Source organism: Octopus sinensis, linkage group LG13 (genome assembly GCF_006345805.1).
Source record: "Octopus sinensis linkage group LG13, ASM634580v1, whole genome shotgun sequence".
In the NCBI taxonomy this organism is placed as follows: Eukaryota; Metazoa; Mollusca; class Cephalopoda; order Octopoda; family Octopodidae; genus Octopus; species Octopus sinensis.
This window is the reverse complement of record NC_043009.1, coordinates 46,714,496-46,731,995: the sequence shown is the minus strand read 5'-3', so window position 1 is coordinate 46,731,995 and position 17,500 is coordinate 46,714,496. Positions and strand designations below refer to the sequence as shown.

The 17,500-nt window shown below is 36.5% G+C and overlaps 1 protein-coding gene across 1 annotated transcript in view; it reads right to left on the bottom strand.

Annotated features, from left to right (window-relative positions):
• Positions 1-1,240: 1,240 nt before the first annotated feature.
• LOC118765809 (GATA zinc finger domain-containing protein 14-like) overlaps positions 1,241-17,500 on the bottom strand; it is a 70,805-nt gene continuing 54,545 nt past the window's right edge. Inside the window, exons 2-3 of the mRNA XM_036508344.1 lie at positions 3,467-5,336; positions 1,241-3,370 (exon numbers count right to left, since the gene is read on the bottom strand). Coding sequence (XP_036364237.1) covers positions 1,389-3,370; positions 3,467-5,144 — 3,660 coding nt within the window. The 5' untranslated portion in view covers positions 5,145-5,336 and the 3' untranslated portion in view covers positions 1,241-1,388. The remainder of the gene's footprint in view (positions 3,371-3,466; positions 5,337-17,500) is intronic.

Sequence of the window (17,500 nt, the reverse complement as noted above, 5' to 3'; positions counted from 1 at the left end):
TTTTTCTAAAATTTTCGTTGCGACTTGCAACCTTTTCCGTATTTGTTGACTCTGTCCGTTATTCACACTGCGTTCTTTTTTGTTTGTGCGCATATGTGTGGGTGAGTGTGCGTGTGTGTGTGTGGTGTGTGTGTGTGTGTACATACACATGTATGTATGTATGCATGCATGTGTGTATACATGTATGTCTGTGTGTGTGTGCATATGTATACATGTATGTATGTGTATACATTTGTATGTATATTCTGCATATTCATGTGTTTGCATGTCCGTGTTTGTGTGTTTTTATGTATGTGTGTGTGTTTTTTCCACTGTCTCCTAGTGTGTGCACTGTCTCGTAGTGTGTGCATGTGTGTGTATGGGTCTTTTGCATACGTATTATGTTTGTATGTATGGATGTGTATCTCCATACGTGTGGACATGTGCCTCCATATGTGACCTTGTGTGAATAAAGTGTGTGTGTGTATATATGGTCATGTCTCAAATTTGAGACAATATGACGACAAAAATCAGTCCTCCATACTCTACCAACATGCCAAGGACCAACATGGAGGCAACCTGGGTCAACTTGACATCCGCATCTTATCCAAGCCCACAAAGGACCCAACACTCAGACAAATACGGGAATACGTCCTTATAAATGAAACTTCCCCAATACTAAATAGGAAATATACGTAGCACATATCATACCTTCATAGCCACATTGTATACAGGTAGAGTAGAATAGTTAGTGGCCTGTTATCTAGATAGATGTATGTGTGCGTGTGTGTCTGTGGGTTTATGTATATGTATATGCACATGTATATAAGCATATGGATATGAAAGTAAACAGATAGACATACAAACGGTTAGGTACATAGGTTATATGAACAGACAAGCACACTCATACACTCACCCACATACATGCACACAAGCAAAAAATGCACGTAGTATGAATACAGGCAGATTCAACAACGATTGAAAAGGTTGCAAGATGCACCGAAATTTTTAGAAAAATAAAGAAGGAAATGAGTGGAAATTTTACCGGTGAGTGTGTTAAATTATAAGGCACTAAAGAGAATTACTCTCCCCAGACACAACATAATACGCTTTAACGCACAAACTCATATAAGGAATCTTACAAACCAAATCCAAAAACGAAATATATATATATATATATATGCAAAATCGTGCGTTTATTTTGTAATAACTGTAGTCTCAACTGACTGTCAATCAACAAAATTAAACTATTTATTTTTATTTCAGTTGCGTTTCATGGTCTTGTTGCATTTGGTTTTGATTACTTTATTGTATTATTTCGAACAAATTCACGAGCTTGGAAACCAATTTTTAAATAATAAGGTAAGAAAAAAATATTGAAATAGAATTTTAACTTCAAATTAGTAAAATTATTTTTTTCCCGTTGGTAAAGGACATGAGGAGTTCTTTTCGTGATTATTAACGTGCTGTTTGAAACACAGAGTATTGGAGAACTCTTTACCACAATATTTACATTTATAAGGTTTTTCACCTGTATGCGTTCGAATATGAGATTTCAGGTATGTACTGCTACAAAAGGCTTTCGAACAGTATGTACAACTATATGGTCGTTCGCCCGTGTGAATTCGAAGATGCCGGCGCATATTTGAACTATTTGAAAATGTCTTATTACAGTAACTGCATCGATGTGGGTTTTCGCCAGAATGAGTTCGTTTATGGATTCGCAAAGAAAACTTACTAGCGAAGGACTTATTGCAGATATTACAACTATAAGGACATTCCCCAGTGTGAGTCCGTTGGTGTCCTTGAATACCAGACAGACTGGAAAAAAACTTGCCGCACTTATAGCACTGATGTCTCTTTTCACCTGTATGAGTTCTCACATGACTAGTCATGTTGGAACTGCACAGGAATTTTTTCTTACAGATCTTACAGCTATATGGATAGTCTTTTGTGTGTGTCCTGATGTGAACTTTTAAAGAAAAATTGGTAACGAATCTTTTAGCACAATGAACACATTGGAACGGTTTCTCGCCTGTATGGGTCATGATATGATTTTTCAAGTTGTTCTTGCATGCAAATATATTGCCACATATGTCGCATTGGAATGGATGCTCACCTGTATGGGTTTTAAAGTGCAAGCTCATATATACATCATCAATGAAAGACAGACCACACTGCTTACAAGTTGATAAATTATTGCCAGAATGCCTTTTTGCATGAAGATGTCTATGGAAGGCAGTGACTGTTGTAAAACATTTTTGGCATTCTTCACAGGTATAAGGTTTTTCTTTAGTGTGTAATAGAGCATGTCGCAAATACCTTGGTTTGGATGAAAATTTTAAATCACAATGTGGGCATAAATAAGGAGAATTGGCTGGGTGAGACTTCAAATGTTCCTTCAATAATTTCGTTGTTGGGAATATTTCATCACAATAAACACATTGTAAAGATGAATTTTCAGAATTTTTCGTATTTGGAAAGTTTGTTTGTGAGTCCGACATCGTTTCCTTAGCTGTTTGTTTGCCAGTGTTACTCAAATAAGTAGTTTCTGTTGCGTTAGTTTGCGTATCATGGAGTGTTGTTTGATATGTTTCCTCCTCTTCTACATCTTTACTATACCCACACGAGTCCAATGCCATAGTGACTTCTTTTGTGGCTTGTTCTCTGTTTATAATGTTTGTTGTACCTTCATTTGTTGTGAAATCATCCGTAACATTTGTTCTTTTGTTAACCTCTGGTACACATCCCTTATTAGGAAGCATTAGAAGTGGAGCATTCCGAATTGTTGCTGTTTGTAAAACAGTATTCTGAATAATTTCAATTGAATTGGATTGTTTTGGACCACCATCCGGAGTCATGTCATTAGTGTTTTCTTCCAGTGCCTTATGCATAACAGACACTGGAATACTTTCAGTATTACTGGAAGTAGTTTTGTTATGTATATATTCTTTGCTTTTCAGATTTAACATATGTTTGTTTAGCTCTGTTATGCTAATATTTTCAGGTTCAGAAATATTTTTTTCTGAACATCCATTGTTTGTATTCATTGAAGAATGAATCAACTTAAAATATACCTCTTTTGAATGCATTTCTGATGCTGTATTTCTTAGTTCTCCAGTCCCTGTATAATTCTGATTTACTTGCAGGTGGTGGTTTGGTTGTGTAGGTTTTGGCTTGTGCACAGCATTATCTACAATGGCGTTTAGTGAAGTATTTTCGTTTACGCTGCGACAGTTTTCTGCCGAATGTACCGCATGGCGTTCCTCTGTACACCTGTCTACATTAACTGGATGAAAACCTCGATGAATATGTCGACTCAAACCCTTCTGCGAAAAAGTTATAGCTGATTCTGGAACTTTATCTAATCTTTCTTTATGGCAATTTTCGTGAATTTGGTGGGATGCCGCACCCTTTTCAATGTTCATTTTGGTATTATCATCCGATGACTGGATTGAGTGTTTATTATATCTAATTGCCTTTTCATTGCAATTGACAATATGCTTATTCGGATGTGCCTCCATTCCATTTTGCCAATAATTCATTTTATATTTCATGAAATTACACGAACCGTAATAGGAGTCTACGGTCTTATATGCATTTTGTGACAGTGGTGGATCACTAGTTTTTAATTTTTCATAGTTATTACATTTACTGGATTTTGCTTCTAAATTAAAATTTCTTGAATGGTTGAAATTAAAACTGGAATTTGGTGAATGATATTTTGGAATATTTTTTTCATTTTCTTTCATATTTGATGCTTCTGAATGACCACGGTGTAGTTCATTGTACATTAAGGAGACTCTAAAGGCATTTTCATGGTCTGTGTATGCACCAGAATCGACAGCTCTGGACGAAGGATATTCATTAGAAGTCCTAACTTTATTGCTCCAAGAATAATTTGATGGTGGGTAATGCATGCCGTCAAACATATTCTTGCCCAGTGCTGATTGCAAACTACTATCTGGAGTGTCGTTTGCAAAACTTTTATACATATTATCAGTTCCATTGGATGGGGACATATTTGCTTCCTTCATTCTCTGTTGCCAGCGATTGATATTTGTAGGTAAATCAGAGATACTCGGAGATTTCCGTGTTATGTTGCCATCAGACGCGCAAGATAAAGATTCGTTTCCTTCATTTTGTCGTGTGGTCGATAACAAACTAACCGGCCTAGAATTTGAGTGGGGTCTCTCATGAAAATTACATATTTTACAATTAGTACAATAATCTTCCACATAATTGTTCTCTTTCAACAGTTCCTCTTCGCAATTTCGAATATTGGGAACGATTAAATTTACTGGTTCTTCGGTATCACACTCAGTTCTTGCTTCTCGAAGTAAATCAATTGTTTTCGCCATTGTTAACATTCTCTCCTCTTTCTTTTTATTATTACTTTCACTATGTTTACTTTTTGCCTCATTCGTTTGTCTTAAATACGTTGGAGATGTATTATGGATAGTCCTATGACTTAAATTTTCACATTTGTTGTTATCATTATTTTTATTGTTGTTCTTATTGTTGTTCACCGGTATTTCGTAACAGGCTTTAGAATTACTATCATTTGAATATAGTTTCTTGTTATTTCGTTGTTTGTCATCAGTGTTATTGCTATCGCTTCTTCTGGGCACGCAATCCGGTGATTCTTCATTCAAAAATGGCCTCCAGAAATGTATGGGCCGTGTTTCTGAAACTTTGTTTGGTTGAATCATGCGTGGTCGTTTTACAGTACCATTATAATGAACGGGGGAAAGCAATGTCAGATGGCGTTTATTGCTCTGGTATATCGTACTTTCCGTGGCATTATTATATATTTCATTATCATTTAAAGGAACAAAAGAAGGACACGCGTTATAATAAGGATTAGACATAGCAGAGTATTCAATTATATTACTGTCCGGTAAACGCCGTATATGAGTCGAATTTAAAATAGGAGAGTATGGAATCATATTTGTATTAAAATATAAAGGACCCATAATATCATAGTGGTTTGGAGATGTAAACATTTCTGATTGATATGGTGAATGTATATGAAATTCTTTATTTTGCTGATTGAATGACAAGTCTCTCCTAAAAATGTGGCTATTTTCGTTAACATTTGCCGCCTGTGGGTTTGAAAATTCAAAAGGTTCAGCTGGGCTTCGATAAACAACTATAGGCTCCATCAGTTAGCAACTATTTAAATGGAATGTAATTTGTGAGAACAAAATGAAGAGTTACTGCATTGTTGGCAAATTAAGATATTCCTTTCATTTGTATCAATATTTTCTGACAGTTGTATCTACAAACGTCTTCACAGTAATATATTTCTTTTCAGTGCAAGATACAGAAAAGAAATGTTGGTGAATCAGCTACACCTGAAATTTAAGATATAAAAATATATCACTTTAAATGCATATCTCAGGTTTTAGAAACAGTAATTTCAACTAGTAAACAAATAGTACACATCAATTAGAGGTATTTTAATTAAAATATGAGTTAATATTAATTGGAATACGATTATAAGTATGAACGTGAATTCACAACTGTAGATTATCCCAAAGTTTTCGATATTTCTTATGTGGAAAGTCATCAGGGAGTTAACTAATGTTGTAATTACCAGATTGTAAATTATGTTTAAAGAACGTTTTAGAATTAGAGAGATATTTTATTATAATGAATCCTTACGATGGAAGTAAAGGGTTTACAATCCACATATTCCTGAAGATTATTCTGAACGTTAAAAGATCGAGTTATCATAATGATGTATCACTAGATGAAAAAAATATAGATTTCAAACTTATTCTTTTAGTCTCACGCGTACTGAATTTCTTAGTTTTTTTTAGGAGCACTCCGTCGGTTGCGACAATGAGGGTCCCAGCTGATACGATCAACGGAACAGCTTGCTCGTGATATTAACGTGCAAGTGGCTGAGCACTCCACAGACACGTGTACCCTTAACGTAGTTCTCGAGGAGATTCAGCGTGACACAGAGTGTGACAAGGCTGGCCCTTTGAAATACAGGTACAAGAGAAACAGGAAGAAAGAGCGAGAGAAAGTTGTGGTGAAAGAGTACAGCAGGGTTCACCACCACCCCCTGCCGGAGCCTCGTGGAGCTTTTAGGTGTTTTCGCTCAATAAACACTCATAATGCCCGGTCTGGGAATCGAAACCGCGATCCTCCGACCGCGAGTCCGCTGCCCTAACCACTAGGCCATTGCGCCTCCACGAATTTCTTAGTATGGTAAGCGGAATGCTTACCTGAAGAGAAATAATTTTCAAGGTCTGGTAGTATGTCTTGCATTCGGAACCGTGGTAAGATGCCTCAGAGGCAGTTTTGAAAACATTCATTAAGGGTTTAATAATATAGGTATTTGCCAGTGGTAATTTCTTTTCCATGGCTGGCTGAAGAGCCATTGTAGAAAATAAACGATATTGGGATTTGAGAACTATCTCAGCAAACTCTAAATAAAATCAGAACTCCAATATCCAGACCCATAAAATTTAGAACATCATTGGACTTGACCTGTAAAACTGCAAGTTTTTCTTTAGTTGGATCAGAAGTGGAATTTTAAGGATTCAAAATATGTTCCATGAGAACACAGAAATCTACAAACTCCTCTCGATGTAAACTTTCCCGAGATTTGGTTGAGAAACCGATCGTTGTTCTGACGAAATGTCGCTAATCATTTTGCCCGGCGTGCTAACGATCCTGCCAGTTCGTCGCTCTTTTTATCAGTAATAAATACTGGCTTCAAATGTTGGCACAAGGCCAGCAGTTCCGAGGTAAGGGGTGAGTCAATTACATTTTGGCCGACGTGTTAACGATTTTGCTGTCTCACCGGCTTAAAATCAGTAATAAATATTTCCAACAAGTATATAGTATATATATTATTTCAAATACTGCCGGGGTCGACTTTTGCCTTTCATCCTTTTGCAGTCTACAAGTACGGTCGATATTATCGACTTGATCCCTCTCCCAAAATTGCTGCCCGTGTGCCAACATTTGAAACCGTTATTTCTAATATTGTTTGTCCATTACTCTTTCCAATGAGCTAAAGCTTCTGCTACGCAGAATATTTTTCTTATTTCTATGTTTGATTCACTAGACGGAATATGTTGGGAAGCAAAAGCTATTTTCTCCAGATAAAAAAATACTGCGAATGACAATCTCACTTTACTATGTTTGAACTGGCAACAAGTTTGTATTTATACACATCACTGGTTAGTGCTGCCACCCCGTGGTGGACCGTTTAATATATTCGCCACATTACTTAGAACTAAACTGAAAACATCACTCGTCTCCTTTTCACTAAATGTGGTGAATTATTTCCAAGGTGGTGAGCTGGCAGAATCGTTAGCAATCTGGGAAAAATGCTTAGTGGCATTTCGTCCGCCCTTACGCTCTGGGTTTAAATTTTACTGAGGTCGACTTTGCTTTACATCCTCCGGGGTGGGGGTGATGAAATAAGCAGTGAGGTCGTTGTAATTGACTTAGTCCATCCCTTGAAATTGCTGGCCTTGTGCCAAATATCTGAAATCAATAATTATCTGAGATGCGTGCAGAGTGATGAAACCGTCCTGCACGCGTTCATTCAATAATCAAACATTGTTTGCTTCTGGAATTATGTCGAACAGCAACTATAATGTATTGGAAGATTCCATCATACAGCTGTCTTTCCTAGTTGGAAACGGCCTGTATTTTTTCTCCACCTGGTAGTTATGGCGAAATAGCTGGTGTGGTGAACGAGAATAAAAAGAATGAAGACCTACACTTTCCGCTTTGGCCAAGCCTACATTGACTTTTAAAAATTCGACTTAACATCTAAGATGAGAGTTGACTGGTAGGTATTCTTCCTACACCTAATAAATTTGTTGGAATATACGGAAGAGAAGAGTAATTGCCATGATAATTATGGTGAGCAGTATGACTTGAAATCTCTTAGCGTTCTTGGTTGCCACATGCTGGCGTTTCTCACTTACTAGAGATTTTTTTTTTATTAGAAAATGTTTTTCCTATTATTATATTGTTTGCACAGGTTTATGTAACGTTTCACACTTCTTTGTCTTTTCAGTGTCCGAAAAATTTTTTGCAATTCTGGTGGCCAATAATAATAATAATATAATAATAATAATAATAATAATAATAATAATAATGATAATAATAACTTCAGACAAAAAAATTCATGCTTCCTCATTGATATGACTGTCCCAATCGATATAAACGTATCTGTCAAGACCTACCAAAAACTGAGCAAATATAAAGATCTTGAAATAGAAATCAGCAAAATGTGGAACCTGAGGACTAAAACAATACCTGTTGTCATGGGTGCCCTGGGAATGATAGCAAAAGGGGCTGATTGCTACCTAGCTCAGATAATAGGGAACTCCAAAATGGCAGAATTTCAAAAGATAGTGCTCATGAGAACTGCCCATATCCTATGTAAAATACTGTCTATGTAAACTCAAGATTTAAAACAAACACAATTTTCTTATGATTTCTGAAACATTCTCTAGAACAACACTACGGCACCCTAGGCATAACACCAACATGAATTTCCAACTTGTTGTCCCTCGAGGTCTCTGGGTGAGACTTGGAGCCAACTTGTATAAATGTAAAGCAAAAGTCAAACATAAAATAATAATAATGATAATAATAATAATAATAATAATAATAATAAAATAATAATAATAATAATAATAATAATAATTATTATTATTATTATTATTATTATTATTATTATTATTATTATTATTATTATTATCATTATCATTATTATTATTTTATTGTCTTTGCACAGCTTCTAACGCTGGAGATGTACTTCGGTATCAGTTGTTCACTACCAGTGAACTAAGGTAACACCCATTATTTTCGACCACCATCCGGAGTATTTGAGCGGTTCCAAGTAGTGCTGTTTTCTGCAAGTGCTTCACCCTTATTGCACTCCCTATTTGTTACGGTTTATATCATTTAGAGTTGATTTGAATTCCAAAAGTTTATCAATGGTCTCTTTCCAAATGATAAAACAGTCATCCAGGTATATTTTCCAGTTTTCTTTTACATAATGATGAAATGGATAACTATATTTTTGCAGTGACATTTCGTATATGGTAAATTCAAAATAACCTATTATCAGGTTCTTTTGCCGAACCACTAAGTCACAGGGATGTAAACACACCAACATCGGTTGTCAGGCGATGGTGGGGGGGGACAAATACAGACAACACAAACATACACACACACACATACATATATATATATATATATATATGATGACCTTCTTTCAGTTTCCGTCTACCAAATCCATTCACAAGGATTTGGTCGGCCCGAGGCTTTAGTAGAAGACACTTGTCCAAGGTGCCACACAGTGGGACTGAACATGGAACCATGTGGTTGGTAAGCAAGCTACTTACCACACAGCCTCTCTCTCTCTATCCCTATATATATATATATATATATATATATATATGTGGCTGTGTGTGTGTGTTTATATGTATATATGCACATACACACACACACAGTTACCAAATCACGCTATCACACACGCACACGCTACCACACGCACACACACACATACTGACCATCTTCACACTTTCTTTTTCCCAGAAAACACTTTCGCTTCCTCCTTCTACTTCTGGTCACTTCAGAAATGTAACCGCACGTGAACAGTTGGCGATTTTTCCTCATTCTTGTTTCTTTCTCTTTGGACTTTCCTGTTTTTCCTGTTTCCCACAAGGATCCATGCTCGAAACGTAAACCAACAACTCTCTTCTATCACCGAGTGTCATATTAATACATTGCTTGTGCTACTTCTTGACGTTTGTTTGTTTTTTCTTTCTCATCTTTTTTTGTTCTTTTTTTTTAAATTGACTATACACACACATATCTATCTATCTATCTATCTATCTATCTATCTATCTATCTATCTATCTATCTATCTATCTATCTATCTATCTATCTATCTATCTATCTATATATATATATATATATATATATATATATATATATATATATATATATATATATATATATATATGTATATATATATATATACGTAAAACTTCGAACTAATGGGTACATATCAATTAGTGTGTTGATTAAGGCACGTTCACAGTTTGGGCTACCTGGTGTCATTAACAGTTGGGGTATATTTCCGCTGGATCTTCTTCAGGAATTCTGTTGAAATACCACATTGTGTAGGCATGTACTTGAAGTGACTTACACTGCAGTGATCGATGCAACACAGTTGGACGCATGACATCCTACCCATAAAGGACAGCCGCATGAGGGCTGGAAACGATCGTCTTACTGAATAAATATAAGTGCTAAATCTACCCGGCGTTGTTGGGGATTTAAATGACCTGTGATGCGGGGAAGTGCAGCACCAACGACAAAACATTTGTTGAGTAAATGAAGGGCTAATTCGACGAAGTGACATGTCATGCATCTGTTTGGAAAATTCCAGGCCCTAACATTGTCATTGAAAAGTGGCGGGAATGGGTTATGTGATCTTTGAACGCACCAAAAATCTCTCAGTGGATATACTCTCCTCTGTGGCTGTCGGCGCTGCCGCTAATACGCTGAACAGTCATCAGACATAGGAACTACAACTGTGTGGTAAATTAAGCCTATGGGTGCGCCCAACAGCACCACATGAGAGAAATCTACATGAAAGAAATGACGTGGTAAGGGTGGTGGTGGATTGGCCGAAGTTGTTATTGCATCATTCCTGGCCAAGTGAATACTATACTACTCATCGCTATCCATTGCTCATGCAGTAAGCTGTACATGCAACATTTTGTGATTGTCTAATTGAAGTCTCATGTGACGATTCATTTGCTCTCCTTCATTTCAGTTTCTCTGCTAGCGCCCGTTTTTCGACCAATGGAGTATCTCCTCTTTGGAGACATTCTGTCAAGTAAGATGATGTAATGAAATAAGATGACAATTGTACGTTAACAATGAAATTTGAATGATAAAAGGCAAATAATATCAATATCTTTGCAAAGTTTAAGAAACACATACAGTGAACTGAGCTGGTACTGTTATGTTGATAATTGACTGGCAATAAAAAGCATTAATTAATATCAATATTTTGTTGATATTAATTAATGCTTTCACAGTCTAAAACCTTCTCTGAAACATAAGTAATGTGTGTTCCCAGTTTAGAGGAAATCAGTTGTGAACTTTAGAAGTTATGTGGGTACACACACATACACACACACACAAACACACTCTGAGTTTTATATATATAAAACTCAGATTCTGTGCGTGCGTGTGTGTGTGTAAATATATGTATATATATATATATATATATATATATACTCATACGCATACATATCTATATTCTTATGTATATGCATAATATACATATGTGTACGTGAATGAATGTGTGAGAATGAGGGTGCGTACTAGCTTGTTTGATTAATTTTCTTAAATCGATGAAATCTGTAAAATGCTGCTATTTAAATGGAAAGGAAATAATGTTTTGAAATTAACTTCATAAATATAAATTTGTGTTTGTGTATGTGTGTGTGTATGTGTGAAACTGATAAACTAAATACAATCTACGATAACATTTTTGCCTTTATATTTTGATTAAAATATCAGCGATTGCAGAACAAAACAAACATCTTATTATAGTTATCCCGCAGTTAGCATCTCTGATTCTCACTCACTCCCACTCCGTTTGTTTGTTTTGCCTTTCTTCCCGCGTGGCCGACGAGACACACTGCGTTTTATTATATCTCAGATTATTATTTTTCTATTGTTAATGGTAGTAGTAGTAGTAGTAGTAGTAGTTATTGTTATTGTTGTTGAAGCAGACTCATCACTGAGAAGTAAGTTTGACTTGATTATTATTTTCTATTGTTAATGGTTGTAGTAGTAGTAGTAGTAGTAGTAGTAGTAGTAGTTAGTAGTAGTAGTAGTAGTTATTGTTATTGTTGTTGAAGCAGACTCATCACTGAGAAGTAAGTTTGACTTGATTATTATTTTTCTATTGTTAATGGTTGTAGTAGTAGTAGTAGTAGTTATTGTTATTGTTGTCGAAGCAGACTCATCACTGAGAAGTAAGTTTGACTTGAAAGCATGTATCAGAATTTCGCTAATTGCTTCAAGTATATAATGATAATTGTTTTGGGTATTTTTGTAGTTGCGAACAGAAACACACATTCACTCGGTCGTCACGGAAGTTGACTTCGTGGGGGTATACAAGATGTAACAGCTGAATGAACAGAAGGCTCTTTCAGCATTTGGTTGGTGCTCATTAAAATTGAGTAGATTAGAAGAACATGAAATGAAGTGTCTTGTTGAAGGATGTAAAGAGCCAGCAGATCCATCGATTGAACCTAAAATCTTGTAGCCATAAGCCGAACGTTATTAACCACAAGGCCACATACCAAGAAAATTGTAAGGTTGACCAACGTTGGTAATGAAATTGAAAGGCCTACCACACAATACTACCTACAATGAAATCTATGTCATGAGAAGACATTGATTCAAGTAGCTCCGACTCTCGTAGATAAAACCTTACCGCTACATAAACTATAGATACTCGTCAGGTAACCCTAATTCTAACTGCATCGCCATACAATGTATTTAAGATAAATCACTTTGGAATGAATGAAAATTCCCACTGGCCTAAATCATGAGTTGAAACTGTTGGTCACCAATTGATTCGAGATGCCGCGTTCCTCAAGTGCAATAATTGACTCAGCTCGCATAATCTAGATAATAGCGCGCGAGATAACTACAATATAATTGTTACAATGTCACAGTGTCCCAGTATCAACTCCTAGAATGATCAACAAACGAAATCTCGGTCAGATATGTAGGGCATGCATCAGATAGCCAAAATTTGACCTCTGTTGTGTAAATTTATATATATATGTAAAAAAAAAATCAATTTCAGCTTATCTACTTCAATTCATTTGCATAGGTGAAGTATTGTTTTATTTTAATTCATTTTGTATAGGTAAAGTCTTTTTTTATTTTATCGAGTGAAGAGAAAACCATGTTTGAACTTTAATGGTTTGTAATATAGGGGCAGCTTTTTAAGCGCTGTGCTGGATGAATCGTTAGAGTACAACATAGAATGCATTACTATATTCGTTCCGCCTTTCTACTCTCAGTTCAAGTCCTACTGAAGTCAAGTTTCACTTTTTACAGGGTCTATGAATCTAATACTAGTTTAGTAGTTAGAACTATTCGTTTCAATCTTTCTTTCTCTCTTTCTCTCTGTGTTTTATCTAGACTAACTCTGCTGTACTCTAACGTTAACGGGGATATAGTCTCCACCGATCCAGTTTCACAATGTTCAAAATATGACTTATGTCAAGACAGTGGCCCTACAGTTGCATCAAGAATTGAATTACCAGAAAGAAAGAGTTATAACGGAATCAGCTATTATGAAAGAAAACAGAATACAATCAAAAGGTCGCACAAATTAGTAAAATGAATATTCACGATTATTATACAGTAATCACTCGCCATATCGCGATTCACCTATCGCGCCCTCTGTATATCGCGGATTTTTCAGAGAATAGCGGAAGATTAGGACCCCCAGATGATTCGTGCGTTGCAGTTCAGAAATGCAATCGACAGAGAAATAGAAGTCTATAAAAAACCTTACACAGAAGAAAAAGGCAGAGCCAGCAACTGCCCACCATTATGTTCCTCACCCACAAAGAAAGGGAAGACACGGGTACACCGAAGAGTCTGGGAAAGAGTTTATAAAAGCTTAAATATATAAAAATTATAAAAATAAAAAAAATACAGTACAGTACTGTTTCTACTTCGCGGAATTTCACCTGCCGCTGGGTGTTTGGAGCATAACACCCGCAATAGTCGAGGAATTACTGCATAATAATGTCCGTTGACAAGAAAATCTATTTTTCTTTAGCAATTAAAATTAGTTTGCATTTAAATAATAGAAAATACTTAAAACCTAATTAATATTTATTAAAATGGGATTTCTATTTTCATTCGACAAACGGTCATCTAAATTTGTCGAATAATCCGGTTTCATGATGAACATTGTAACCAATAAGATATCAGAGAGAACTTGGTTCTTATTTCGCATTCGGTACAAAAGTACGCAAGCTCACAAGCTGTACACATTAAAGCTAATTGCTATGAGCTTTAAAACGCAATAAACTACATTGAATTAAGTATACAGTCCACTTTAGTGAGGCGGATGTATTTTAGATGTCAACGACCTTAGTATATCCTTGACAGTTATTGTAAAGACTGCGGAGTAGTGAAAGCATAGACCACTCCTGTGGAATTTGAATTATACAACGAAAGATACGCAAATAAATGTATTCAATAGTGCTTTTTTTGATTTCTCGTTTTACTAAGCAGTTTGACACAATTGAAAAGCTAAAAGATTTATATACAAAAAAATGGAGTGGCATTAACATGCGAGTATTAGCTATTTGAGTGAACAGGAGTAGCTTTGACCAGGTTTTCAACTTCGACATCATGTGTTACAAAATGGCGTAACTTGTTTTATGAAGCATAAAACAGCACTTTGAAGATCAGAACTCCAGAAAAAGGGCAGCTAGTGCATGAGAAAGTAGATCATAGGTACTGCAAAGGATTAGGTTCAGGTTAACTGGGGCTTAATTAATCAATCTCAGAAAAAATAAAAGGCAAATATCTTATGAGTAGATATAGGTCAAATTAAATATAAAAAAAAATTATTCTATATTTGATCGTTTCTGTCAGTCCGCTCGCTTAATGCTAACGTGTTGCCTCCGCTGTTGCTGTTTCGATCAGGTAATGATAGTATTAACTCTTTAAATTTGTTCACATACAAAAATATAATGAAAAGAATCTAAATAACAGAGGAAAGCATATATTCTTTATTTGCAACAGTTGCTGTGGGAGAGATTTTTGTAAAATACTGTCTTAAGTGGAAGCTAAATTTATTTTTCCTAGAGATGATGAAATTACTGAGCGGTAACATTTAGTCATTAAGTACGAGGGACGTTCAATAAGTAATGCCTCTGACCCACTTGCAGTTGTTTGATCTAGCTGAAATTTTGCATGTGCAATCATTTATATCTCTATAGAGTAAGTGGCAAATTACAGCTCTGAATTAATTGTGGTTTCTGATTTACAGGTGTTTGAACCGAGTCAAGTTTGAAATGGAGCCTGTTGAGTGTAGAGCAGTGATCCGGTTTTTGTATTTGAAAGGACGCACACCACGGGAGACTTTTGATGAAATGAAAGTAACTTATGGTGATGATGCCCTATCATATGACCTTGTAAAATGCTGGCATCGTGAATTCAAACATGGTCGGAACTCTGTGGAAACAGCTCCCAGATCTGGTCGCCCCTTCTGCCATTGATGAGGCATCTGTCCGTCAAGTTGAGGCTGCCATTTTGGAAGATCGACGCATAATTATTTGCCAAATAGCCCATGAGGTCAAGATTAGTACCGGGTCTGTGGAAACTATCATTCATGACCATTTGCATATGCAAAAGGTGTCTGCCAGATGGATTCCCAGGTTGCTCACGCCTTTCCAGAAGCAAGAACGCGTCGAGTGCTCGAGGGTGAATTTGGAGATGTGCCAAGAAGATGAGTCAAAATGTTTCAAAAGAATGATTACACAGGATGAAACCTGGGTCCATCACGATGATCCAGAGACCAAAGCCCAGTCAATGCAGTGGAAGCACCGTGACTCACTCCCTCCAAAGAAGGCAAGGGTGCAGCCCTCCGCTGGCAAGGTCATGCTCACAGTCTTCTGGGAGTAGTGATGACAGATTTCTTGGCAAAGGGTACCACAACTGCAGGAGCCTATTATGCTTCACTTTTGAGGAAATTAAGAGAAGTTATCAAAATCAAGAGGCGGGGGCAAGATCAGCAAAGGCATCCTCCTCCTGCAGGACAACGCTCCGGTCCACAACTCGCTTGTCGCCAGATCAGAGGCACAGGCGTATGGCTATGAACTCCTCCCCCATCCCCCTAATTTCCTGACCTTGCACTCTCTGATTTTCACCTCTTCCCAGTCATGAAGTTGTTTTTGAAAGGAAAGCGTTTCCCAGATGATGCAGCCTTGATTTCTGAAGTCACGTTCAAGTTGGAGGACCAAGCTGGGGTCTTCTACAAAAACGGACTCCAGAGCTGCATCAAACAATGGGAGAAATGCGTAACTCTGGTTGGTTCCTATGTAGAAAAAGACTAATAACTGGGCCGAGTTTCGTTGGTCTACTGCTATGGGAAGTGGGTCAGGGGCATTACTTATTGAACGTCCCTCGTAGATAATAGATATATTTTCTCTGGATAGTTATATGCTAACTTTACCTCGATATCTGACGTCTATGAAATGAGGTGGGGAGACTATCATAGCTCAAGGCAAACCGGCCTTATGAGTAAATAGATAGACGTAAGCAGTATTAGTACAAAAAGCAGTCTTTATTTACAATTTAACGTGCGAGTTTTGCTCGCTTCGAGAAGTCCTTACATATTATAAGTCCCGGGGTCGATTTGCTCGATTAAAGGCGGTGCTCCAGCATGGCCGCAGTTAAATGACTGAAACAATTAAAAGAGTAAAAGAGTAAAAGAGTAAAAGAGAATATTGACGCATAGTACATAAAAGCACAAGCATATATCATAGCAGACGAGAATCGTCTAGTATGGGCACCGGAACCGCCCGATCATGTGATTTCGGTGTACTGTACTTCTTCAGTGGCAGGCGTCCGGCGACCGCATACCAATCAAATCTCGTTGCTAAGATATATAGAATACCATTAATTTTTTTAGTCACTGATGCCCCACATAGCTTCCAAGATTATTACAAAAAAGTATTCGTGACAGAAGCAGTATCAGTACCAAAAGGCAATCTTTATATCTAACTTAACGAGGATGTCTTGTTGAACGCTGAATACTGGGGTATTCGCCTTGAGAAGTTCACACAATAGGCGCATGGTGCATGAAAACACAGCGGTATATCGTTACAAGTAAAGTTGAATATAAAGACACACCACCCACGCATACATACATACATACATACATACATATATATATATATATATATATATATATATGTATGTATGTATGTATGTATGTATGTATGTATGTATGTATGTATGTATGTATATGATACATACATAAGAATATAAGGATAAAAATCACGTTAATGATTTTTATCAAGTAGTCAGCATGCTATCAAAATGTATGGGCTAATATTACATTAAATTAAAAATAATGCATATATGTATATAATTATATGAAGGGAGATCGGGCGAAAACGATCTTTCTCCAGCATGCTTGAAGTGCCGATACCTTAAAAAACTACCAAAACTCCAGCTAAAATATACACGAATGTAGATAGATGTGTGAACTTGCTTCGGACATTATGTACAGTTATTTGGACTTATATTTCTCCTATCCGTGTATTGTGTTGACAAAGGAAGAAGGCTTAAGTCTTCTTTTAATCCAGAAATTAGAACCAATTCACCTTTAAACTTTCTAATTTTCTCTCACCAGCCTGTTTTAAGCCATGTCCATATTTTAACTGGAGTTTTTGGTAGC